Source organism: Myotis nattereri (assembly GCF_964212035.1).
Source record: "Myotis nattereri genome assembly, chromosome: 7".
Lineage (NCBI taxonomy): Eukaryota > Metazoa > Chordata > Mammalia > Chiroptera > Vespertilionidae > Myotis > Myotis nattereri.
This window is the reverse complement of record NC_138082.1, coordinates 47,550,232-47,573,831: the sequence shown is the minus strand read 5'-3', so window position 1 is coordinate 47,573,831 and position 23,600 is coordinate 47,550,232. Positions and strand designations below refer to the sequence as shown.

At 39.6% G+C, this 23,600-nt stretch overlaps 2 protein-coding genes across 6 annotated transcripts in view; one reads left to right on the top strand and one right to left on the bottom strand.

The window, feature by feature from the left end:
• Positions 1–4,646: 4,646 nt before the first annotated feature.
• The window catches only part of PPIG (peptidylprolyl isomerase G), a 44,145-nt gene continuing 25,191 nt past the window's right edge, over positions 4,647–23,600 (top strand). Inside the window, exons 1-7 of one of the 5 annotated variants that reach the window (XM_081095519.1) lie at positions 4,647–4,787; positions 15,087–15,134; positions 15,844–15,921; positions 16,022–16,096; positions 16,462–16,569; positions 17,190–17,234; positions 19,947–20,034. In XM_081095519.1, the coding sequence (XP_080951645.1) occupies positions 15,861–15,921; positions 16,022–16,096; positions 16,462–16,569; positions 17,190–17,234; positions 19,947–20,034 (377 nt within the window). In that variant the 5' untranslated portion in view covers positions 4,647–4,787; positions 15,087–15,134; positions 15,844–15,860. The other 4 variants (XM_081095518.1, XM_081095520.1, XM_081095521.1 and 1 more) reach the window with 4 other exon arrangements.
• On the bottom strand, positions 14,342–14,692 carry LOC308522253 (eukaryotic translation initiation factor 1-like; the record flags this gene model as incomplete). Its single annotated transcript, XM_081095524.1, has 1 exon — positions 14,342–14,692. The coding sequence occupies exon 1, from the start codon at positions 14,681–14,683 to the stop codon at positions 14,342–14,344; it is 342 nt and encodes a 113-aa protein (XP_080951650.1). The 5' UTR covers positions 14,684–14,692.

Sequence of the window (23,600 nt, the reverse complement as noted above, 5' to 3'; positions counted from 1 at the left end):
ACATAATTCAAATTAAGCTATTTAGGCTAATGCAATATCCTTCCTGAAGCAGATTTTTCTTGAGCAGGAAAGAGGGGGAGGGTCCAAGGTTCTTTCTGAGTCTTTTGTTTCTTAATTACCAGTTTAAAATCAATATCCCAAAAGGCGGATTCAGGGGGTAAAACTTTGGTTCCCTTCAGTTGGTGGAAAATGTGGGCAGGCAGTGACAAGCTGATAGATACTCCTGGCCTGTGGTTTGAATGTCTCTGATGATGCCATCAGGTGCTCAGGTAAACTTTGCTTGGCTTACATAGCATCAGTCACTGAGATTGTTTAAGCATGAGCTGTTGTGATGATGTCTGAAGTTTGCATCATGTCTTCCAGCTGTGGATTGTAATTGTAAGTTTCAGAAAAAATACAGTTTTAGTTCTCAATATTTCCAAGTCTAAGGATGGGAGAAAACTGAAACCATTAGGTCAGAGAAGTGCTTTTCAATCTTTTTAATCTCATGGCACACATAAACTACTTACTAAAATTCTGTGGCACACCAAAATTATATTATATATTTTGCTAATCTGAGGGGGGGGTGGGGAAAGGTATACTTTTGATTTACTGACACCAGATAGCTATTGTTGTGTTGCCTGTTGTCATTTTTTTATTTAACAATCAAAGGGAAAAGAGGTCAGTGCTCCTGACTAAATAGTCAGATATTGCATTTTTAAAAAATTCTTTCGGCACACTGATTGAAAATTGCTGGTTCAGAGGGTTCTAGTCAAATATCTAAGAAAACAAGAAAAATTCATGACCCAGTTCAGTTTACAGGTGAAAAATAAAATTTTAGCCTTAACCGGTTTGGCTCAGTGGATAGAGCATCAGCCTGTGGACTGAAGAGTCCCAGGTTTGATTCCGGTCAAGGGCATGTACCTTGGTTGCTGGCACATCCCCAATAGGGAATGTACAGTAGGCAGCTGATCGATGTTTCTAACTCTCTAACCCTCTCCCCTCCTCTCTGTAAAAAATCAATAAAATATATTTTAAAAATAAATAAAAATAAAACTTTAAACACAACTAACTAAACTAGGATCTAATGTCCACAACGGTATATTAAAGATTCTATTGAAACACAATTTTTCTTTCTAAAATCACCCTCATTTTTCTCAATGATAGCCAAATTAAGACTAATTTACTGCATAAGTCTAGTTTCAATGAATTTGGCCTGATTATTTGTATAACTTCAACAAGTATAGCAATTGATCATATAAACTCTTTTACATTTGCTTTGCTAGAATTTTCATGACTGTGTGAATTCCCCATGAGCATGTATTAAAAATTTGATTTTTCTCCTATTAATCTGTCTCCGTTAATTTGATTATTAGCCCAGTTTGAAGAATTTAGAAGGTGGGAGGAAAAGTATTATTTTTTTTTAGATCCCACAGTACTTATTAATATTTTACTATTAAATAATTATAAGACAATTCATATTATGGATTAAAAAGGGGTCACATACTAATCCTGACAAGCTCAGAGGAGGCCTGCATGGTGGGCCTTACAAACTCAGAGACTAAAAGTAACCCCATGAGATGATCTGAACATAAAAATCTCTAACTGAAAGGGTTAAGCAGGTAGTCACACCTAGGCCTGTAGCTTCCTTAACAAAGGCCTGTCTTTACCTTGAGTCTGTCTATTGTCTTTTTGCATCTAAGATAACATACCTTTGAAATGTCAGAGTACTCTCCTTTTCCAGACCCCTCAAGGAACACCCACCACCAGAAAACCAGGACACAGAATCCCTCATTGTTATCTTGTCCCCCAAATACCAGCTCCTTGTGCTATAAATGTTCATTATTAACCATCCTGTACCCACCAATGTAAAAGAAGTATCTCTCCATTTTATTTTTTATCCAATCCCAGAGATTTCCCCATTTTGCTTTCTCCCACCAAGAGAGATTAAACCTTCTTACCTCACCTCCTTTGATTCTAATATATAAAATAAGCTGCAAAATTGACATTCTCTAGAGCATATTCTCAATTTGTTGAGCTTTTGCTCCCCAGCAGTTGTTGTCAGTTTGGCTCAAATGAACTCATAAAAATTCACTAGGTGTAGATGTTTCTTACATTGACAATATATGTGTATTTTTCTTGGAAGATGGTATATATAGAACAAGATTAGTAATGTCTCCTTTGTATACTTCAACATGCTAATTATGGTATGACTAGTGGTCCGGTGCATGAAAATTTGTGTACTCAGGGAGTGGGGGTGTCCCTCAGCCTGGCCTGTGACCTCTTGCAGTCCAGGATCCCTTGTGAGATGTCCGACTGACAGCTTAAGCCAGGCGTCCTTAAACTACAGCCCGCTGGCCACATGCGGCCCGCTGAAAACACTTATCTGGCCTGCCGGGTGTTTTTGCCGCCGCTGTGTGCATAGGAATTTGTTCAGTTTTTTTTTAAACTATAGTCTGGCCCTCCAACGGTCTGAGGGACAGTGAACTGACCCCCTGTTTAAAAAGTTTGAGGACCCCTGGCTTAAGCCAAGTCTGGCCTCCCTCTGCAGGTGACCGGTGGGCCAATCGGGGGACAGTGCTGGCTGACAAGCGGCTGGCCCTGCCCCCCACTGCCCTGCTGCCTCCTCCAATGGCCTCTTCCAGTGGCTTCCCTCTGTGGGAGGCGACTTGTGGGCTGATTGAGGGACAGCGTGGCTGGCGCTGCCCTTCCCCCCATCACCCCTCTGCCACCACTGGTTGCTCTCCCCCCCCCCCCCCGCACCCCAATCGCTGTCCCCTCCCTCTGCCTGCTGGCAACTGGCTTGGCTGGTCTGGTGCCCTCTGCTCGCTGGCCCAGCCCCCCACCGACCAGTCGCTCCACTGTTCAGTCTATTTGCATATTAGGCTTTTATTACATAGGATGATCTGTAACATTTCTTCAAAAATGTCTCTGACTGAATGGATGAGAAAGAGGAATACACCAATGTAAGACCAATGTCATTTACACATTACCTCTACCAGTAAGTAGAAGTCTAAGAAACTAATCTGTATGTCATATCTAATTAAAAATATATTCTGAAGAAAGCTGAATAAACAAAAATCAAACAAACCAATACTCAAGAAAATCCATCTTAATAATGCTTAATATAAATCAGATTTTTTAAGGTCTTGCAGAATTGCCCTCCTCACTGCAAAGTGTAAATCATGCAACCACTTAACTGTCCAAAGTTGAGTATGCTGTTGCTCCCTTGCTATAAAGGCAATCAATGGTTTAAGGAATTGTCCTATTTTACAAGACTCTTACATGTACCACATGTCTAACTATTGTTGATAATTATTCACAGGCCGTAAATAAGGAAAAATTTAAATAATAACTTAAGTTCTTTTATTTTTATAACTTACATTCTTTTTACACAATAATAAAACCTAAGTTCCCTTAGCTAGTTCCTTTAAAACTTGCCCACATCCCCACAAGGACTGCCCCAGCACCCTTCCTCCCAAATAGCAGTGGGCATTTATTTCTAACATAATCTAGGGATTCTTACTTCTTAAAATAACAACAGTATATGTCCGATTTCCCCTACAGAGCACTGTATTTGGAGTCAAAGACTAGCTTTGATATTTAGAAACTGTGTTTAAGAGGAGCCACTTAATCTCCCTGTGCCTACACTTCTTTATCTGCAAAACAATAACAACCTATACCATGGGGTATTGTGAAATATAAAAAACGAGCATCAATGACTTTGTAATTTTCCTTTTTCCTCAAATAGCACTTTTTTTCTTTTTTACAAAAAGTATTGTGTCATAGCATTAACTAGAAGCTGAACTGGAAGCTTCGTTTTTAAAAAATACTCACATGTTTTTATTGCTTTTTACTTATTTTTAAAAAAATATATTTTACTGATTTTTTATAGAGAGGAAGGGAGAGGGATAGAGAGTTAGAAACATCGATGAGAGAGAAACATCAACCAGCTGCCTCCTGCACACCCCCACTGGGTATGTGCCCGCAACCAATGTACATGCCCCTGACTGGAATCAACCCGCAGGCCGATGTTCTATCCACTGAGCTAAACCGGTTAGGGCTGCTTTTTATTTTTTTAAATATACTTTCATTGATTCAAAGAGAAAGAGATAGAAACATAAATGATGAGAGAGAGTCACTGATCCATGGGCTGCCTCCTGCAAGCCCCCAACTGGGGATGAGCCCACAACCCGGGACCCTTCAGTCCCGAGTCACCCGCTCTCTCCACTGAGCCAAACCAGCTAGGGCTTTCTTTCTTTTTAGAGAGAGAAACATGGATGTGAGAGATAAACAGAACATCCATGGGTTGCGCCCCAACTGGGGAGCCAACCCACAACTTAGGTATGTGCCCTGGCCTGGAATAGAATCCGCTACCTTGTTGGTGTAAGGACAAGGCTCCAAGACACCCAGACTGGCTGGGAGCTTCTTCAAGGGAGGGCTTTCTTCCCAATAAAGACGACAAATAAGTGTTTTCTAAGTGAAGCACTTCATCTCGCGAACTATTTTTCATTCTTACATGTAGTTACAAACGGTCCCAATCAACTAAACTACCTATAAACTAGGTAGTTAACCAGCACCAACACTCTAGAACGCCAGGCAGGGCCGGGGTGACCCAATCAGGGGAGCACCAGGCGCTAAGGTCGACCGACCCGTGACGTACTTCCGGCGCGACGCGTCCCCTCCACACGGCGACTGGGTGGTGGGGGAGGGAGGCGGGTAGTGGGCTTTAGCGCCTTTTCTGGCGGCGGTAGATTTGAAGCGCTCCGCAGGACCGGGCCCGGCAGGAGGAGACAGTGCGGGTGCAGGTGAGCGGCCTGAAGCTCGCGTTGTTTCGGCGGCGTCCTTCGCAGCAGCAGCCCCGGGGCACGCGAGCGGGAAGGGCCGGAGACGAGGGGCGGAGCCGGCGCCACAGGCCCTGCCGACTCAACCGTCTTCCCCTTGAGACCTCAGGGCTGCCAGGTTCCAGAGGGGGACCCCCGCGGGCCGTGGCGCCGGCTCCGGCTCTGCAGAGGCCGGCTCGGGAGCAGGCTTCCCGCCGCGTCACCCGGGCCGGGGCCGCGGCCCTCCCCCTGCCGGCCTCCGCCCTCTCCGTCGCGGCGCACGCCTCCCTCCCTGACGCATTCTGCCGCACAGGCTGTAATATGGCGGCAGCGGCGGCGGCCTGAACTCTGGGGAGCTGCGCTGGGTTTTGATGCTTCCGCGTCGTGAGACTGAACGCTCAGGTGGGGGAGGCAGGCGGATTGGCGGGGTCAGGGGAGGTGTAGCCTGACTTCCTGTCAGGTTCGGGGTGGAGAGGAGCGGGCGAGGGGCCGGGGTCCCCGGGGGGAAGGCTCGGCTGACGACGGGCTTGCCTCCTGCGACCTTTTTTCCACCTCCCGGAGGCGGCGTCTGCCGGGGCCAGGTAAGCGGCCCGCGCCGCCTGGTTCGGCTCCCTCCGGACACGGAGACGCGGGCTCTGCCCTCGCGGCCCGGCGCGTCTCCAGGTTCTGCCACGGCCGCGAGCAGCGCAGGCCTTTCGGGAGCGGGGACGGCTCGAGGGGGAAGATGACGGCTCCTGGGCTCCGTCTGCCTTCGCGGGCAAGTGTGTGTCGCCGGCGCCTCGGGAAGGAGCGACATCCAGGTCTGCGGGAGCGGAGAGTTCCCAGGCGTTCGGAAAACGTGATAACAGCACCATTTTGTGCAGTTTCTTCTCGTAACACTGAAGTACTTCTCATAACAGTGCAGGACCTAGTTTTTGCAAAAAAAAAAAAAAAATGATCACAAATGCTTCCAAGGAATAATTAAACGTTTTTGGAAATTTTGGGGGTACGTTAACTTTCATTAGCTAGAACCAGAGAGGGGGAGCATGTGCGTGCGTGTGTATGTATTTTCATTTGGCAAAGAATGGCCAGTAATTTACCGGTTCGGAAGGATGATGGTGCGTGTGTGTGTATGTGTGTGTGAGAACATTTTTGGAAATTGTGCCATAAAATCCAGAAAAGGCACAGATATCTATAATAGCCTCTTCTCTGATTAATATTCGTTATGTATCAGAAAATTTACCCAGTGGACATAAGACATTGGGGGATAGGGGAGGCTAGGGGACTGTCTAGGGCCGGGGGATAAAATGGACACATATGTAATACCCTTTGTAATACTTTAAGCAATAAATTAAAAAAAAAAAAAAAAGAAAAGAAAATTTACCCATTTTAACACCCCCCCCCCTTTTATATTTTAACCATTTGAGATGGGATTATTTTTATAATAAGTCTTAAAGAGTTCACTTTACATTTTTTAATGTTTTCTTTATGATTCAGTATCGTTGGTGCCCTGGGATCGTAAGGGTCTTGTTTTGTAGGATTCCGTGCGCTTTTTTTTTTTGAATTGTGTTTGCTTTTTACTTTTTTTTTCGGGGGCGGGGGGGAGTTGATGGTTGCAGGCTGTTGTCAGGGTCGCCTTCCTCTGTTGTCAGGACGGTGCAAGTTTGCAAACTTCTTAGGTTAGAAAATACTGCTTTGTTTTTGGCTCAGCCATTTTATTTGATTTTTTACTTTATTTTAGAGAGAAAGGAAGGGAGAGACAGAAACATGAGTTTGTTGTTCCACTTGTCCATTGGTTGATTCTTGTATGTGCCCTGACGCGGAAGAGAAGCCACTACCTTGGCCATCCTGAGGACACTCAACCAACTGAGCTTTCCAGCCAGGGCTGGCCCAGCCATCTTTCTGAACCTCAGTTTCTTCATCTGTAAACGATATTTTTTATTTTAGACTATCATGAAACTGGGCTTCAAAAATAAATATTTAGGTTTGTTAAAATTCTATGTAAAATTGGCTTTGAGTAAGAGCTCGGTAGTTCTTGTACCAGTGAAGTGAAGGGCATACATTGCATTTATTGGGACTTACTAAAGGCCTTAGTTTGTGGTGCTTTTAAATGTGGTCTTGCATTATCCCTAGCCTCAAAGTAAGGTCTTTGTCCTTTTGTATATTTTAAATTAGATTTTTCTGTCAGGCAGCGTTCATTCTTTAAAGGGAAATTGGTAGCTGTTCATAATAAAGTGAACTAGTTCTGTTAGCTATCAGGACTCCATCTATAATTCTTTTAATGTTGCTGTTTTAAAGAAATATGTGTTGATGTTTTTTCCTTATTATTTTACTAATAGGTATTTCAACAGAAATATAATGTATTATGTTTTTAGTATTCTAGTGTACCAGGGTGTTTTACTTGGGAATTCATAGATAATTGACTCAAGTGATTGAAGAGTTTGTTGCTACCACGTGGCATGGCACTCCCACCCCCCACCCCTTTAATATTAGCACCAAGTTTCAGTTTTCATTTGATTTACATGTCAGTGGTTTTTCCACTTACATGTTAATGCATATATGGTCCTAATAAGAACTCAATGTGTTTTTATTTCTGCGGGGCAAATCTTGCATTGACATTTGCTACAGGCAAGTATAATGAATACTCAAGAAAACTGTTGAAACTGGGACTTTGTACTTTTAGTGCAGACAAGAAATCTGCTCTTTTAGTTTGAGTGGTGGCTTAAAATAAGCAGCAGTCTCCTTCTGAAATAGAATTAAATCATACTTATAAATGTAGACATCAATTTTTGATATTAAAATTTTTTTTAACTTGGGCTATTTATTTATTTATGTTAATCCTTTCCCGAGGATATTTTTCCATTAATTTTTAGGGAGAGTAGAAGAGAGAGGGAAAGACAGAGGGAAACATCGATGTGAGGGAAACGCATCGATTGGTTGCCTGCTGCACGAGCCCAGACCAGGGCCCGGACTGGGTAGGATCTTGCAACCAAGGTCCATGCCCTGGATCAGAATCGAACCTGGGACCCTTTGGTCCACAGGCTGAGGCTCTATCCACTGAGCCAAACTGGCTATGGCTTAAAATGGTTATTTTTAAAACATGAATGATTCCTTGACTGATTTTTTAAAAATATATATATTTTTATTGATTTCAGAGAGGAAGGGAGAGGTACAGAGAGAGAGAGAAAAACATCAATGATGAGAGAATCATTGATTGGCTGCCTCTTGCACACCCCCTACTGGGGATCGAGCTGGAAACCTGGGCATGTGTCCTTGACTGGAATCGAACCCAGGACCCTTCAGTCTGTAGGCTGACTCTCTATCCATTGAGCCAAACTAGCTGGGGCTTTTACTCTGATTTGTAAAAATTTTTATTTATTGACTTAGAGAAACATTGATTTGTTGTTCCATTTATTTATGAATTGATTTTTAAAACAAATGAAAAACCTGTTTGTTTATATATTAAGCCATGTTAATTATGTAAAACTTCATCTTAAAATTTAGTCATAATTCATTGCATTATGGTCAGTATGCTGGAAAGTTAAATGAGCCATTACCTAGAATATTTATAAATAAGCTGGTTTCCACAGAGAAGCTATAGAGTAGTTAATCATGAAACTCTTGTTTTTTTCCCACTTGTGACCTTGAGCCAGTCACTTCAGCTCTCTAGTCTTCTCAATCTATAAAATCAGAAGATTGGACCAGATTATTTCTAAAGTTTCTTCAAACTTCAGGAGTTTTGTACTTCTTTATATAGGAATTACTGGCTTGAATAATGTTGATAGGATGGCGTAGGTTAACTCTGGAGACATTGAAGTAAATTTATTGTTACAAGAACTTAGATAATTACAGGTACAATATTAAGAATATGAGCAGAGATTTCCCAGTTAGTATACACTTTTTCAGTTCAGCACTAACACAGTTGTAACTATATTTTTATGGCTCTTGGATTGTATGTGTAAAAGGTGTATCTTGCCCTAACTGAGTGGTTAGGTCGGTTGGAATATACCAAAAGGTTTTGGGTTCGATTCTGAATCAAGGCACATACCTAGATTGTAGGTTCCAACTCCTGGTCAGGAGGCAGCCCATCCATGTTTCTCTCTCACATTGATGTCTATCTGTCACTCTCTCTCTCTAAAAATCAATAAAAATATGTCCTCAGGGGAGGCTAAATTTTTTTAAGTGTATAATTTTCTTATTTAACACTGAAGTTGGCAACATTACAGGTTTTACATTTTCTAAAGGATTTAAGAATTTAGGAAATGTCTATACACTGTTAAATTGTGCTTCTAGCATAATGGTTTGTAACTGTTAACTAAGGGAAGGGGCACTATGTGGAAGAGCATAGTCGCCTTTCCTGACACCTCAGAAAGTTAGGTTGTACTTAATTCATTAGTAATCTGGCACATAATAGTGTATTTAAATGTTTTTTAAGCAGTTCATTTTCATTTCTCATTTGTTCTCTGGGAACTACATTAGGGTTAGTGTAAAGAGGCTGCTGTGAATGTTAAATTGCCTTCTTTGAAAGTAATCTTCAAGATCCACTGTAATTGTAATTAAACTTAGTATGATTACGCTTAGAGGTGAAAATCTTGTATATAAATTGTTACCTGTTTATTAAACTTAAGCAGATGAGAACTTCCCATCCTTGTATCTTGGTTCTGAACTGAATATGCTCCCTCTTATAGTGGATTCAGTTGGAAGAAAGTGAGAGGAGGAGGAAGAAAGGAAAGGAACACTTTTATAAAAAAAAAAACTCATAGTGTCCCCCCAAAAATGTATACACACACTGAATAATTATAAAGGTAGTGTTTACTTAAAATACATTTCATTTTCAAAATTGAGCTATTAGCTGTTAAAGTGTGTATACATTTTTGGGGGACATAGAATGCAGTAGGCGGATCTAGGAAATAGGTTGTTTCAGTTGTGAAACAGGCTGAGAGGATGGTTACTGGTAGGCTCTGGGAAAATTTCTGACTACAGATACAATTTGGCAATAAACTATGTGAGAAGCAGTATTTACAGGAGGAAAGGCACTGGGTTTTTTGTTGTATTTGTTAATCCTAACCTGAGGATGTTTTCTTTCATTGTTTTTTAAGAGGAAGCAGAAGGGAGGGGAGGTAAAGACAGAGAGAAACATTGATGTGGGACAAACATATTGATTGGTTGCTTCCTGCACATGCCTGACCAGGACCAGGGATTGACACGTGCCCTTGACCAGAATGGAATCTGGCACCCTTCAGTCTGCGGGCTGATACTCCCACCACTGAGAAGAACTGGCTAGGGCCAAGGCACTGGGTTTTAATAGAAGAGTCTAGTTCCAGTTATGCCTTGGTTAACTAGTATTCTTTTTATTTGATAATATAGTGCTGGGCCAGTCATTGCTTTGAAGATACATAGGTTCTCAGTTCAAGGATTTACAGAGCAATTTACGATAAAGTAAGATTAAACAAAGGAGGGTCACTTAAGCTTTTGAGAGTCAGGGTGAAACTCCCAGAGTGTACTCTGGCTATGCTGAATCTTTAAGGGCACTTGGGAATTAACCAAGGGATTCAGAAAGGGCCAAACCTGCTATCATCTTAATATTAACAGTTTAAAAGAATTTATTATCTACTTTTTCAAGATTCAGTAATATGCTGATTTCCTCATACTGTGTGAATAATTCTTTGAATGTAATAAAGTTACTGAATTTTTTATTGCCTAATTACAAATACCTTGTCCTTTACCATATATTTTAATAATTAGTTGCCCATATGCTTGTTCCACCCCCCCCCCCCCATCCTTCATGTTACTTTTGGGTGAATATGGAAATTATTTTATGTATGAACTTACAAGATTTAACTTTATTTTTTAAACATGTTTTATTGATTTTTAACAGAGAGGAAGGGAGAGGGATAGAGAGTTAGAAACATCGATGAGAGAGACATCGATCAGCTGCCTCCTGCACACCCCCCACTGGGGATGTGCCCGCAACCAAGGTACATGTCCTTGACCAGAATCGAACCCGGGACCCTTTAGACTGCAGGCCGACGCTCTGTCCACTCAGCCAAACCGGGCAGGGCAGATTTAACTTTTTATATATGAATTGTTACCTCTGATATTTTTATGAAATATGCATATTTGTTGTATAACTTTATAATTCTAGCACTTATATTTTAAAATATTATAACATGTCTATTCACATACAAAAGTAACTATGATATTTTTGATAAACATTTAAATCAACATGTGATTCTCTCTGCTAAGAAAAAAGTAGAAGTATATATGAAAAAATATTAAAAGTTACAGCTTGCCCCACCGGTGTGACTCAGTGGTTGACTGTTGAATGATGAACCAGAAGGTCACGGTTTGATTCCCAGTCAGGGCACATGCCTGGGTTGTGGGCTCGATCCTCAATGTGGGGCATGCAGGAAGCAGTTGATCGATGATTCTCTCTCATCATTGATGTTTCTGTCTCTCCTTCCTCTCTGAAATCAATAAACATACATGTATAAAAAGTAAATAAAAATAAAGATGAAATTATAAAAAATAAAAGTTACAGCTAAGAGCCAGATTTTATGCAGTTTTTGTGTGATTTTTTTTTGGGGGGGTAAGCTTATTAACTTCATTATCTTATTTTAAATTATTTTTATTATGAATAAAGTAGATGAAATTAAATATCAAATTCAAATTTCTGAAGGGGTGGGGCAGGTGAGGTGAGTGCATGAGGTCAAGTACATAATAAATGGTAACAGCTAATAGGCAACAGTGGAAACTAGGTCTAACTGAAACATATTCCTCACTAATGGGAGAGACTTATGATTGCTATACAGGAATGAGGCTAGATATGATTATTTGTTTTATATCGATTTTATAGAAATAGCTGTAACTCATTTAGATTAAACAAATTTGCAGCAAACAGAACATCTGTAGACTGCTACACTAAAAGATTTCATTATTTACCATTCTTAGGAAATTCATCTATTTTACTGAAAATTGCATAGGCTTGATTTTTCCCTAAATTATTTTCTCTCCACTTTTTCTTGGAAAAAAAAGGAAAAATTGACCAGATGTTTGTCTTGTGTTTGAGTTTGGATATTATTTGAGTAATATCAGGAGTTCATAGAGAAAATACTGTCCTATTTCTGATTAGATAAAATCTGGTTTGAATACTGTTAGAGACATAGTGTTGAACCATCTATTGTGTCTCTATTTTTCTTCATTAGCTTTTAATATTAGAGCATGTTCTCGAGATTTGTGTAGTGCTTTTAATGATAATTTGCTATCTTTCGTCTTTTTTTAAAAAAATATATTTTATTGATTTTTTACAGAGAGGAAGGGAGAGAGATGAGAGTTAGAAACATCGATCAGCTGCCTCCCGCACATCTCCCACTGGGGATGTGCCCGCAACCCAGGTACATGTCCTTGACCGGAATCGAACCTGGGACCCTTCAGTCCACAGACCGACGCTCTATCCACTGAGCCAAACCGGTTTCGGCTATTATTTTTTAATCTGTACCTATGAAAAGTATCCTTATGTGGCATAACCTAAATATAATAGCCCTCCCAGATGTGTGCATTCTATGTAGTCTTTGGAGATTATATATACATTTTCTTTTTTATTATTAACTTGGTCTTTATAATAGCAATTGTGTTTATTAAAAGTAGAAAAGTATAGTGAGACAAAAACTGTCTCCAGTCTTACAATCAAACAAGCGATTTTTAATTTTTTTCATCCTGTGGCACACATAAACTAATTACTAAAATTCTTTGGCACAACAAACATGTTTTTTGCCTATCTGACCAAAAAAATTGTTATAATTTTGATTTACTCACACTAGACGGCTATTGTGGTATTGGCTGTTGTCATTTTTTTATTTGACAATCCAATGGAAAAGGAGGTCAGTTCCTGTGTCTACTAGTAAATAGTCAGGTCTTGCATGCTTTAAACATTACTTGCAGTACGCAATGTGCCTCTTTTTGCACACTAGTTGGAAATTGCTGAAACACAGTAATGATTATTTCCTTTCAATCATTTTTTTCTTTTTGTAAGTCTTTGACTTGGTGGGATAGGAGTAGTGTATGTGATTATAATTATATTACATTTACTGTTATATGTTGATTATTTTTAACAAATTATGAGCATTTCCCAAATTATTTATTTTATTTAACTAGGAACTGTAATTTAACCAATTTTCATAAAATTGAATAGGTTGCTTCTGATTATATGTTATTAAAATGAGCACTAAGATGGCCAACTTTATATACATGAAGGCTTTCTAAATTTAGGGTAGTCCCATACAGTAGATTCTTAGTAGTTGAATTTTACTGGTTTATGGTATAAACCAGTTTAAAGCATGAAACCTTAAGAGTTTTGCATTTTGTTTCCAGAGGAGTAGATACTGTATTGGGAATTATTCTTTTAAAAGATCTCTGCAATCACCAGGCCATTGTGAGTCAGGGTTGAGTGTCAACCCATGTACCAGGAGGTCACTGTTTGGTTCCCTGTCAGTTCTCAGTCCTTGTGTGGGGCATGCCAATCAATAATTCTCTCATTTTTTTTTCTTTTCTGAAAACAAGTTTTATTTAAATAAGGGTTTATATACATAACATAACATTAAAACTGAAGGAGGGAAAAAAGAACACCCCCAAAGTCTTTTTTTTTTTAATATATTTTATTGATTTTTTACAGAGAGGAAAGGAGAGAGATAGAGAGTTAGAAACATCGATGAGAGAGAAACATCGATCAGCTGCCTCCTGCACATCTACTGGGGATGTGCCCGCAACCCAGGTACATGCCCTTGACCGGAATCGAACCTGGGACTTTTCAGTCCGCAGGCCGACGTTCTATCCACTGAGCCAAACCGGTTTTGGCCATTTTTGTTTTTTTACTTCACATGGCATTGGGCAGCTGTTGCTAGGGAGTTGCAAGCTCTATAGCTAGCTACATGACTGACACTTCAGTTTGAAATTTGTTCCCTTGTCAAAAGTTTAACTCTGATAAGAAGGTTGACCTCAAATTATGGTGTTTGGACAACAATTAGCTAGGATCTGTCTGGTCAAAAAGACCTTGGTGGCAAGCCACAAGTCCTTACACCTCACTGGAGGGAAGGTGGCAGGCTGCTTGCTCGAAGCTCCATCACCTGGTCAGGTGTAGATCTGTGATTACGGAAAGCTCCCTCTAGTGGTACACATGCCGCTGCTGCCTTACCCCTCTCCTCTCGGCTTCACTGAAGGCTGCTCAGGCGGTGGTGACATTCTCTGAGGGCAGGGAACTCTGGTGAGGCGCTTTGGCCAGACGTGGGCTTGGCTGAAACATCACGGTATTGCTCCGTTTCAGGCTGGACACTGCCAGGCGCCTACTGCTTGACCTCTGTTTAAACGAGGAACTTCAAGACTAGACAGCATGGCTCTTTTCAGTTTATTGCATGAAGGAGTTACACTAGTCTTAAGTTAAAAGCAGACCCCAAATGGTTACATTATACAAGCTGTGAGGTTTTTAAACTTGTGACAAGGGACAGGAGGGAAATTCTACTCATTGCAAAGAAATCCTCACTTAAGCTTCTTTGAGCCAGAAGCACTTAAAACCCATGAACCTTCACCTGGTCGTCCTTAGCCAGTCCAATCTCGACAAGGAACTGGCATATGTTCTTGCGCTGGTCACCCTGCAGCTGAATTACTTCTCCATATTCTGGATGCTCAATTACAGTACCATTGCAGGCAAATTTCTTCTTAAAGGCCTTCACTAGTTTCTTTTTATCGTAATCATCGGCGATCCCTTGGGCAGTAGTAAGGGTCTTCCTGCCGTTTCTCTGTTGAATTCTTATATGGATATAATCCTCAGTGCCAGCGGGAAGCAGGTCATCACCCTTACTTGCATCAGCAAAGGGGTCGAAAGAGTGAAGGTTCTGGATAGCCGACATACGATACGATTCCTTTTCCTTGGTGGAAACGGGCTGCGGTGGGAGAAGGCGGGCCGGGGGGACGGAGCGTCGGGAAGCGGGGGGGGGGCTCAAGTGGGAGGTTGCTGAGTCCTCGGCGGCGGCTCAGTTACTGGGAATTCTCTCATTATTGATGTTTCTGATTTTTTGTGTCTACACTAGCCTATCAATGCTATTGCTGTTGATCAGAACATATCCTCATACAGGGCACTGTATGGCTTAATGTGCTTTTATTCAAAATATAAATCAATCATATATCACTGTTGTTAAATTATCCCCCTTTCTTCCTTGATGATTTATGTTTGTTTTGCTGTGTTTTTTAGAGATTTGCGTGTTTTCTTTCTAAAACCACCATTTTAATCAAAACTCTCTTTTTGTTTTACAGGGCTGAAAGGATTGGATGATTTTGTCCTTGATTTTTCTCTATTTAAAGGTAATTTGCCTGTTGAGTTCACTAGTCATACAGACTTAATACAATTTTCTGTTTGGGGTGGCAATCTATATTTGGTTGTTAAAATAGAAATTACATATATATTGCAAAATGTCCCCTCGGTAGTTCAACCGGAAGACGGCAGTTTGATTGCTCGGTATGACATGCGCTGACCACCAAGGTGCAGTGCGGAACATGGCAGGCAACCAGCAGCAGCAGCGGGGAGCTGAGGGAGCAAGGGAAGGAGGAGGCAGGGAGGCTGGGGGAACCTCATGGTGGTGGCAGCGTGAGGTGGTGAGGGAAGGAGGAGGTGGGGAGGCAGGGAACCTGATCGGCCCTGATTATGGGCCAGGCCTAGGGGCCCTACCTGTGCACGAATTTCTTGCACCAGGCCTTTAGTATTGTATAATGGTTAAGCCTTTTCTTTCCTTTTCTTTTTTTATGTTTCTAATGAGAGAGAGAGAGAGAGAGAGAGAGAGAGAGAGAGAGACTGAACCACATTGTCCAGAGCTAAGCCTTTTTCCCCCTGTCTTTTTTGTGTGCCTCATAAAATGCAATCTAATCTCTGAAAGAAAAGAATCTATATATTTTATGCCATGGAAGTAAATATCAAAATAAATTTCAAACTACATTTCTAGTTTATGCTCCACAGAATATTTTTTACAGAGATTTATGAAAAAATCTTTGTCTGAAAATTGTATTTTACTCATAGATTGAAATATTGGAGCCATGGGAATAAAGGTTCAACGTCCTCGATGTTTTTTTGACATCGCCATTAATAATCAACCGGGTAAGAAGATTAATGTTCTTATTTAACATTTGTAAATGAGTACTTAGTATTTTAAATTCGTTAGGAAGTTTTAACCAACTACTTTTTTTTTTTTTTTAAGCTGGAAGAGTTGTCTTTGAATTATTTTCTGATGTGTGTCCCAAAACATGCGAGAACTTCCGTTGTCTTTGTACAGGTTTGTGGCTATTTTCAATTTCCCTAACAGTAGTCCCATTTTTATTTAAACAAATTTTAGATTTCTTTATGCATATTACTCTTTACTCTTAACATGCAAATTATGCAGCATTGTGTTAAATTAATTCTTAGACATATTAGTTGTAATGGATTTTATTTGATATTGATTTTTACATTTCAGCACTCTTCAGGATTTTTTAAATGAATTTAAAAAAAAAATTCCTGAGCGAGTGAAAATTCAGTAGTTTAAAAAAAAATCTATATTGTTTGTTTCACAGGTGAAAGCTTTCATCATTAATTATGCTTTAATACTACTTCCTTGATTTTCTTTCTACTAAATGGCCTACTAATTTTTCTTTTTTATAGGTGAAAAGGGAACAGGGAAATCAACTCAGAAGCCATTGCATTATAAGAGTTGTCTCTTTCACAGAGTTGTCAAAGATTTTATGGTTCAGGGTGGTGACTTCAGTGAAGGTAAGACTTTGATTCCCACAAAAAAAATATATTCCTTGTTAAATATCATAGACCTCAAATCTTCAGTTTTATTTTTTTGCCCTGTCAATTAGAAGTACTCATAGAAATAAGTTAAAAGAAGGAAGCCCAGGAAATAATTTTACCTTTGATGCTTGAATTAATTTCAGAAATTTGCTTCTTGATAAAAAAAAAAAAAAATACTGTATTCCTCCGTTAGTAACCTATCAGTGTATGTGTTTGGTTTCGTCACAGCTAGTAATCCTTACCTACCATGTAGTTTTTACCTTTACTTTTTTATTATAAAAACATCAAAATTCTGTTTTAAAGACACTTTCAAAAAGGTCAGTAATTTCTGTTGAAAAACCTATATAATCATCATTAGAATTGACCATTGTGTGTGTCCCTTATCTTAATAGACTTTGTCGTATTCTTACTATTGTATCATAAGGGAAAGAAAGTAATTTGGGATCTTGTCAGTATGGACTTTACGATTTGCTATGAACCTATGAGTATTATTGAAAGTCATTCAAGCACTAACTTTCTAAGCATTTTGGTTAGGTAGCACCTTCTAAGAGATTACTGTCTTGAGAGTTCTAAGAATCCATGTTTTTCATCCCTAGGAAATGGACGAGGAGGGGAATCTATTTATGGAGGATTTTTTGAAGGTAAAAATGTTTACTTTTAAATTGTGTTTTTAATGGTTTCTGTTTTATGCACTTGATTTTCTCTATTAAATCAATAAGATTACTTATTAAACAGTGTATACTGTACTAATATCCATCTACCTTCAGTTACTCTGGAGGTAATTTTTGTTGTTGTTGTTAGGTAAATTTTCATGTGAAAAATTTTATAATGTATGCCCTGGCCAGTGTGGCTTAGTTGGTTGGGCATTGTACCATGCACCAAAAGGTTGCTAGTTCAATTCCTAATCAGGGCACAAGCCCAGGTTGCAGGTTCTATCCCCAGTAGGTAGCGTGCAGGAGGCAGCCAACTAATGTTCTGCTCTCACATTGATGTTTCTCTTTCTCCCTCTTCCTTTACTTCCTTGGCAGCTCAGAAGTAAAGTAAATAGTATGGCTTTGGCAGCACAGATACTCTCTAAAAATCAATAAATAGGTATTTTTTAAATTATAGACTTTTTATAGAGATAGAATTTTTGGTTTTGGTCTAGGACATTCATATATCATATTATTTAAAGGATTTCAATGACCTATAATAAAAAAGAGTAATACGCTAATTAGACCAGACAGCCAAACGACCTTCCGGACGTCATTCCGGGTATCCTTCCGGACAGAGCTGCTGTGGCTGGGGCCAACGCAGAGGCGGTTAGGGGCATTGAGGCAGGCAGGCGAGCAGGGGCGGTTAGGGGCGATGAGGCAGGCAGGCAGAGTGGTTAGGGGTGGTCAGGCAGGCAGGCAGAGTGGTTAGGGGCGATCAGGTAGACAGGCAGGCGAGAGGTTAGGAGCCAGTGGTCCCAGATTGTGAGAGGGATGTCCGAGCCTAATATGCTAAATGTCCGACTGTTCATTTGATCTTTGGACTAGTCACTATTATGTGCACTGATCACCAGGGGGCAGACGCTCTGACTGGGGTCTTAGCTTGCTGGTGGGGTCCAGCTGATGGGAAGTGGGTGAGACAGCCAGACATGCTCTGGAGCCCTCCTGCGGTCCCTCCCTGGCCCCGATCATGTACCAGTGGGGTCCCTCAGCCTGGCCTGCGGGAATTGGGCCGAAACCGGCTCTCTGACATCTCCCAAGGGGTTCCAGATTGCGAGAGGGTACAGGCCAGGCCAAGGGACCACACCGGTGCATGAATACGTGCACTGGGCCTCTACTGTTTACAAAAGTGGCAAGAGTGATCATCCTTATCTCATTCTGATCTTAGAGCAAAAGCTTTCAGCTTTTTACCTTTAGTATCCCATAGCTGTGGGTTTGTTACTTATGGCATTTATTATATTGAGGCATATTCTCTCTGTACCACTTTGTTGTGAGTCTTTTTTTTTTTTTAATATATTTTATTGATTTTTTACAGAGAGGAAGGGAGAGGGATAGAGAGTTAGAAACATCAATGAGAGAGAAACATCGATCAGCTGCCTCCTGCACACCCTCCACTGGGGATGTGCCCACAACCAAGGTACATGCCCTTGACCGGAATCGAACCTGGGACCCCTCAGTCCGCAGGCCGACGCTCTATCCACTGAGCCAAACCGGTCAGGGCTGTTGAGAGTCTTTACCATAAATGGATATTGAATGATCTTAACCTTTATTAAAGGTGATTCAGCAGTATTTCTTAGTAACAATATCCAAATTTTGGGTTCATTTTTCTGTGGAAAATTTTTTAAACTCTCCTTGATATTCCAAAATTTAGCTATAACGTTTTTCCCAGATTTGAGTTGTCTCGCTAGAATTTTTTATTGATGTGAAGATCATTTGAAAGACTATGAACATGTGAATGGGGAAATATTTCATGTTATCCATCTTTCAACTTTGGTATTCAGTGAATTTTGTTTCAAATTTCACTTGCTTAATTTTCATTCTAATGCAAGATTGGAAGGCAAGCTGCTCTTTGCACTAAGTGATGCTGTGGCAGAGATTAAGTTAAAGAGTACCTCTTTATGCTCAGAATAATATGTACCCTTTGTGTTCAGAAGTAAAATAAATAGTATGGCTTTGGCAGCACAGATACTAAAATTGGAATAATACAGAGAAGGTTAGCATGGTTGCTGCACAAGGATAATGCACAAATTTTTGAAGCATTCCTTATTTTCAATTCTTAAAGTGGGGGGCAATAGAAAAAATTCTATCTGGATTCTTCTCTTGCTTTTTAGGAAAGTTTCATTTTTTTGTTTAAACAAAGAAATTTGCCTTTTTAAAAAAAACATAAAGGACAAATGTAAGAAAGGGGGTTGATAGACTAATTGGAGTTTATAGCAAGGGATTGAAAATTAAAAATATTTTAATCTAAAAAGATGAAGAGCCCCAGCTGGGTGGCTTGATTGGTTGGAATGTGATCCCATACACAAAAAGCTTACGGGTTTGATTCCCGGACAGGGCATTTGTCTGGGTTGTAGGTTCCATCCTCGGTCAGGGCGCACATACATACAGGAGGCGACTGATCAATATTTCTGTCTCATTATATTTCTCTGTACCTTCCTCTCTAAAATCATTAAACATATCCTCTGGTGAGGTTTAAAAAAAAACTTTAAAAAGATGGGGAAGGAAATTGCTTAATATTTGATTCTTCTTTTAACCTGACTTTTATTTAAATTTTTCTGTTACTAAAGAGCACATGACATGGACATAAGACATGAAGAGGAGTGGAAATAATTTTGGGGGGTAGTTTATAAGTAATGTAACTGAAACTTTGCTTCTCTGTAGATGAGAGTTTTGCTGTTAAACACAACAAAGAATTTCTCTTGTCAATGGCCAACAGAGGGAAGGATACAAATGGTTCTCAGTTTTTCATGTAAGTATTTATGATCTGATAACTGAAAACATTTCTCTTGGTGTGTCATTTTTCTGTGTGCCTGCCCTTGATCCCTAATAAGTAGAGGAGGGGCCAATAAGGGATGGGCATTTTTAAAGAAGGGGGAATAAGGAATTGTTAAAGAAGGGAATATTATTAAAAGGGGAGTTGAATTGTACTACTAAAGTTTTCAAATGATGAAAAACTTGTCAAGAAGACAGGAGCCAGTTTGAAGGGGTGGTGTTTCCACTGGCCATATTAGGACTATTTGACCATCAAAAAGTATTGGATTGTCAAATAAAACAATTCCAGGAGTCCATAGATATAAAAAATGAGTGAATAATGGGAAACACAAAAGCTGTTCCTTAGTAAAATGTCAACTCAATGTAAAAGGAATGATGCAGTAGAAAAATCACCATATTTGCAGTCATTTCAGTAATAATTGATTAAGGAAATAGTTATATTTAGGTGGTAAATTTAGTGAGCACATATATTTTTAAAAACTATATTTTTATTTATTTTTAAATATATTTTATTGATTTTTTGCAGAGAGGAATTGAGAGGGATAGAGGGTTAGAAACATCGATGAGAGAGAAACATTGATCAGCTGCCTCCTGCACGCCCCCTACTGGGGATGTGCCTGCAATCAAGGTACATGCCCTTGACCAGAATCGAACCTGGGACCCTTCAGTCCACAGGCCGATGCTCTATCCACTGAGCCAAACCGGTTAGGGCTTTATTTTCTTTTTAAATAAATATTGATTTCAGGCAGGAAGGAAGAGGGAGGGAGGGAGAGGGAGAGAGAGAGAAATATCAGTGATGAGAGATAATCATTGATCAGCTGCCTCCTGCACACCCACACTGGGGATTGAGGCCCCAACCGGGGCATGTACCCTGACCAGCATGTGCCCTGATCAGGAATCGAACTGTGACCTCCTGGTTCATGGGTCAGTGCTCAACCACTGAGTCATGCTGGCTGATCTAGAGGGCATATTTAACAAGGAATATGATATTTACATAGAGTATCCATAAATTATGTAATTACAAAAAGTAAAATAAAATCGGTCCTCATTAAGATTCTGTATGTATGAATTTGCCTACTCGCTAAAATATATTTGTAACCCCAAAGCTAATACTGCTGATGTTTTGTAATTCTGACTATAAAAGAATTGTGACCAGAGCTCTTGTCAGCAATGTATATTTTTATCATGTCCTATGGGAACAGATTTGCTCTCCCTTTCAAGAGCCTTAAACTCTCCTGCTCTGAGAAGAACTAAGTCCTTCAGCACCATGTGTATTCTAGTGTTTTTTCATTCCATATTTGTAACTCTCTTCTTCAACAGTGAAACACCTGGCTTCTATTTATCTTCAGAATTTCTATTCACTTGCAGAATCCTAAAAAAAAAAAAAATTGCTGTGCTATATCACTGAAAATAACCTGTTAACTAGAGTTCACTATTTATGTATAGCTACTTTTTCTTTAGACATAGAGTATGTAGTTAAAATGCCATGTTTAAAAGTTACTTGGATTAGTATTTCTTGGTGTGAATTTTATGTGGTTTTATGACTCAAAACATGGTAGGATCATTTGTTTCTGATGACATTTCCTTTAGTTCTTCCTCTCCCCATGTTGTTTTGTTTTGTGAGTTTTTTCTTTTTTAAAGTTTATAAAACATTAACATGATTCTAAATGTCAAAATAAAAATTCCCTTGAGGTATCACTCTTACCTAACTCTTCACTCCATTCCCATTTTTTCACCGCATATCCAGCTATCCATGCTAATAACCAACCTCATTAGTTTCTGGTTTATCTTCCTATATTTCTTTCTGCAAACATCAGCACAGATACATATATATATTTTCTTATTTTCCTTTTTTTTCTTGTGCAGTAGGTATATTTATAATATTTTGCTCTTTTCACTTAACAATATGTCCTGGAAATCACTCCATTTCAGTTCATAGATATGAACCTGTCCTTTCTCATTCTTTTTTTGCATAGTACTCTATTATGTGTATACAGGGTGGTAGAAAAGTAGGTTTACAGCTGTTTTTATGGAAAGTAATACAGTAATTAATAAACAGTAATACAGGAATAAACTTTCATGTACTCACAACTTAAACCTACTTTTGTCCCACACCATAAGGTTTCTGATTTTTTTATATTTTATTTTTTTAAAAAAATTTTGTATTGACTTCAGAGAGGAAGGGAAAGAACATCAGTGATGAGAGGGAATTATTGATCAGCTGCCTCCTGCACACCCCCCACTGGGGATTTAGCCCACAACCTGGGCATGTGTCATTGACCAGAATCGAATCCTGACCTCCTGCTTCATAGGTCGACGCTCAACCACTGTGCCACCCTGGCCGGGCCTGATTTTTTTTTTCTCCCAAAACAACTTTATTGTGTTTTTTGTAGAAAAGTTAGACCACACAGCCCTACCCAGTTTGGTTCTCCTCTCCTCTCTGAAATCAATAAAAATATATAAAACATAAAAATAAAAAAGAAAGAAAAGTTAGACCATACAAATGAAAAGAAGAAAACAATCCCATCCCCAGAGCATCTTTCTAATAAAAATGTATGTAGAGTGAGTGTTGTATATAAACGGTTATAATTAACTTTCAAATATAAATCTCTTTGCACATCACTAAATATTAATATTTTAAAAGCTACATGTTAGCCAAAACCGGTTTGGCTCAGTGGATAGAGCGTCGGCCTGCGGACTGAAAAGTCCCAGGTTCGATTCCGGTCAAGGGCATGTACCTGGGTTGCGGGCACATCCCCAGTGGGAGATGTGCGGGAGGCAGCTGATGGATGTTTCTCTCTCATCGATGTTTCTAGCTTTCTATCTCTCTCCCTTCCTCTCTGTGAAAAATCAATAAAATATATTAAAAAAAATAAAAGCTACATGTTAGTCCATTGTTTGAATGTACAGTGCTTTATTTATATAAGTAACCTATATATATTATTCTCAATTGAGGATATCTATTGATTTGAGAGAGAGAAAAAAACATCAATGTGAGAAAGAAATACTGATTGGTTGCCTCCTGTATGTGTATCAACTAGGGATGGAACCTGCAACCTAGGTTTGTGCCCTGAATTGAACCCATAACCTTTTTGGTGAACAGGACAATGCTCCAACCCACTGAGTCAACCTGGCCGGCTAATTAACCTTAATTTTTGAACATTTGGTTTAGTTCCCTTTTTTCCAAATTGCTGCAATGAACATTGTTGTGCCTATTATTTGATGTATTTTAATTATTTCTTATTTATAAGTTGCTACAAGTTTACTTACTGAAATGTTTTACACATATTCTTAAAAATATATTTTTATTGAGGAAGGGAGAGGGAGAGAGATAGAAACATCAGTGATGACAGAGAATCATTGATCGGCTACCTCCTGCATGCCCCCCACTGGGGATTGAGCCTGCAATTGGGCATGTGTCCTGAACTGGAATTGAACCCTGACTTGGTTTATGGTCCATGCTTAACTACTGAGCCACACTGGCTGGGCTGTTTTACACATTTTTAAGTTTTTCTTTGTATATGCTGCATTGACTTCCAAAAA